Here is a 3,056-nt window from a genome sequence, read left to right as displayed (position 1 = left end):
CCGGGGAGTCTGGGTCCTCCGGAGGACCCGGCCCGTCGTTTTGGACACAGCCTAAGTTTCCATTTTCGGCAGGTTTCTAAGGTTCTTTCTCTACATATTAAAAAAATTGTTAAACAACTGAGAGGTGCACTACCGCTACTAGTGGTGAGAAAGTGTATTGCACCTTGTTCAAAATCAATGTGGTCCCGCGGCCCTCTGCGGCCCAAAGTTAAAAAGTGTTGTTCTTTTGAGGTTCTTAAGGTGGCCCACAATTGGGCCGCGGCTCATAGATTAATAATCTGTGATCTAGGCCATCTAACGACTGATATAGACTTAATATAGATATGTTAGTTTTAACCAGTAATCCCATCTTACTATCTAAGATGTTTTATGAATTAATAAATTGGAAAATAAAAGAACAACAAGAACAGATGTGGAAGATACTCTCTGATTATTATGTACAAGAGGGCCAGAGAGGAGAATGAGAGATGAGGTAACAAAGTAAAGGTAGGTCAAAAAATAAAAGGGGGCAGGGGAGAGGAAGAAGGAGGGCACATTAATCAGTTTGGAAATGGAGAAGAAGCGCACGGCCAGTGTGAAGTCAAGAGTGAAGCATTGAGGCCGAAGCCATCTGGGACACAAACAAGACTCTGACTCTCTTCATTCAACAATGAGTGATTTAAAGTTGTCTTTTTTTCCTTTCCCTTTTCCATTTCCTGCACTGACCCTTTTGTTGGCCGTTGTCTAATCAGATACAGATGATGCAGACAGCGTAGATTTACAGTCAGATTTTTCACAGGAATAAAGATGTCACATTTTGACAGGTGACCTGGTAAAACCATTAAACCATGGCAAAGATCATCTCCATGCTTGTGCGGGTGTGWAAATATGGAGTTAAATAAAACAAATAAAAACAAAACTTGTTCCAATCAAAAATCTGTATTTTTGCTCTCAATGAGGGCACCACACACACCTGACAAGATAGGACTGTTCTCCATTTCCAAGAATAAATCTGAAACTTGAATTATATCATAACTTTTTATATTTATTTTATTTATTTATTTGTTTTTGTTTTGTTTTCAGGTAAGCCTGTCATGATCGTCACAGAGTACATGGAGAATGGGTCCCTTGATAGTTTCTTAAGAGTAAGTAGCACATACACCTTTCAGTGCTTGCTATTTTAAGCGATCAACAAACACAAGTGTAAAGACACAATAATTTTATTTACATTTAAAAGTAGAAACTAAAGAAAAGAAAAGTTGCTGAGGAACTTAAATGAACATCTGTGTTTTCAATCCATACTCTAACAGACCAAAATTATATTTTCTACTATCAGAAAGTACTTTTGTAGATGTTAAGTCTTTCTGCTTCAATTAAAATGTTGCTAAACTGATTCAAATTCTGAAAACAGCAATGTGCAGAGCTTGCTGTCAACACTTTACAGACATTGCAGAGTCAGTAAACATTCCCAACAGGAGCGCGTGGAAGACAAGGTTTTTAGTCTTGCCTAGTCTGGAAATTTATTGTAGAAAATAGATTTTGATCAATGACAAYATTTTTGACCTCTGCTTTGGATTTATTATGGGGCTTTACTTTTTTTTTTCTTTCTTCCTTTTTTTTTTTAAATTTCCCAGTGGTTCTCAGAAAGGAAACCACCACTCATCAGAATGATGGCAACACACCAGCTGTAATTTAAGCTGATGGGATAAAATGTTGTAAGGAACAGACAGGCATAGGATTTTTTACCATTTTATAATAATATTATAATTTGATATTAAAAAAACAGCAGGTTCCACTTATATCAAAACTGATCTGTTTATAGCAACCACTTTAAAACAATGGAAGCTAAAAACTGCACAATTCAGTACATTTTATTCAATTTAACTATCCTCATCATATTTCACTTCAGCTTTCTGACTCCTACTTAAATCTAAAAAAATCAATCAATTCCGGTAAAAAAAATTAAGCTGTTTGTTTGTTTATGATGGAAAATTAGAGAGTTTCGGGAATAATGTGACTTTTATTTTAAATGATACTACAGCACCTTGAACATGTTTGATTGTTTTTGGTGATTGGTTGTTCTGGTACTGCACATTTGTTCAGTTTAATAATCAACTTCACATTGTTTTTTAATTCTCATTTGGATTAAAGCTTAAGCACTAGAGTTGATTGTTAGGGTTTGGCATTTAAAATGTCTTGATTAGGTTTAGGAAAWTTTTTTGCTTTTGAGTCATGCACATTATGTTATACAACTTGACATTTTGTAGGTTTCTCAAGTTTTATTCGAACCATCATATGGGGATTTTTGCTTCCTTGATAAAATATACAGCGTGTCTTTTCWTTTTGTGAGTGCTTGACTATGTTTGTACAGTTGTATTCCCACTGATCTTCCACTTCTGAGTAAATTACGCCTTTGTAGCTTAAACATGAATCAACCCGCCCACTTAAATGATGTGAAATACAACAGCCAACATTACTGGTATGGAATTGTGTGCACAGATGCCTGTTTTATCCATTTTTCCACATGTGCCTGTGCTGTATCAGACATACCCATAGTGGTTATAGCTGTTATTTCCCAACATTTTCCCGGAGGCCTGTTCTTCATCACTGAAATTGTGTCACACGTACACATGCACGCTCACACATGCTTTATGCACAACGCATCATCGCTTATGTCAGCATCCTGAATCTGCCAAAGCTTTGAAGTGACTAAACCAGGTGGTCTTTCTAATAAAGGCTGCAGATGAAATGGGAGGCGAGGTGGGTCTGATTGGTTTTCAAAGAAAAACACACTCGTGCAAACTCATCTTACTCTCAGAGTGCCACATGGTGTTTGACAAGAACAGGGTAAGCCATTGCAGGGGAAACCAACTGAAAACCACAGACTGAAAACAGACAGAAGAAAGAAAGAAAATCATGTTTTGCTTGACATTCTTCTACCGGTTCTTTGCCATGTGATGCTTTTACTTCTCTCATCCTTTGGTCATTTTTCCCTGTGCAATTACCAACAGCAAATTACAGAATATACAACAAAAATGTACACCAAGACGTAAAAACATCTCTGATTCAATTTTGAT

General features: G+C 36.6%; 1 protein-coding gene across 1 annotated transcript in view; it reads left to right on the top strand.

Moving 5' to 3' along the window:
- The window catches only part of epha3 (eph receptor A3), a gene marked incomplete in the record, with an annotated part of 93,976 nt that overhangs the window by 72,856 nt on the left and 18,064 nt on the right, over positions 1-3,056 (top strand). The window contains 1 exon segment of the mRNA XM_014011503.1: positions 1,063-1,124. Coding sequence (XP_013866957.1) covers positions 1,063-1,124 — 62 coding nt within the window.

Source organism: Austrofundulus limnaeus, unplaced genomic scaffold (genome assembly GCF_001266775.1).
Source record: "Austrofundulus limnaeus strain Quisiro unplaced genomic scaffold, Austrofundulus_limnaeus-1.0 Scaffold81, whole genome shotgun sequence".
Classification (NCBI taxonomy): Eukaryota; Metazoa; Chordata; class Actinopteri; order Cyprinodontiformes; family Rivulidae; genus Austrofundulus; species Austrofundulus limnaeus.
Note: the sequence above shows the minus strand (reverse complement) of the source record. Positions and strands in the feature narration are given on the sequence as shown.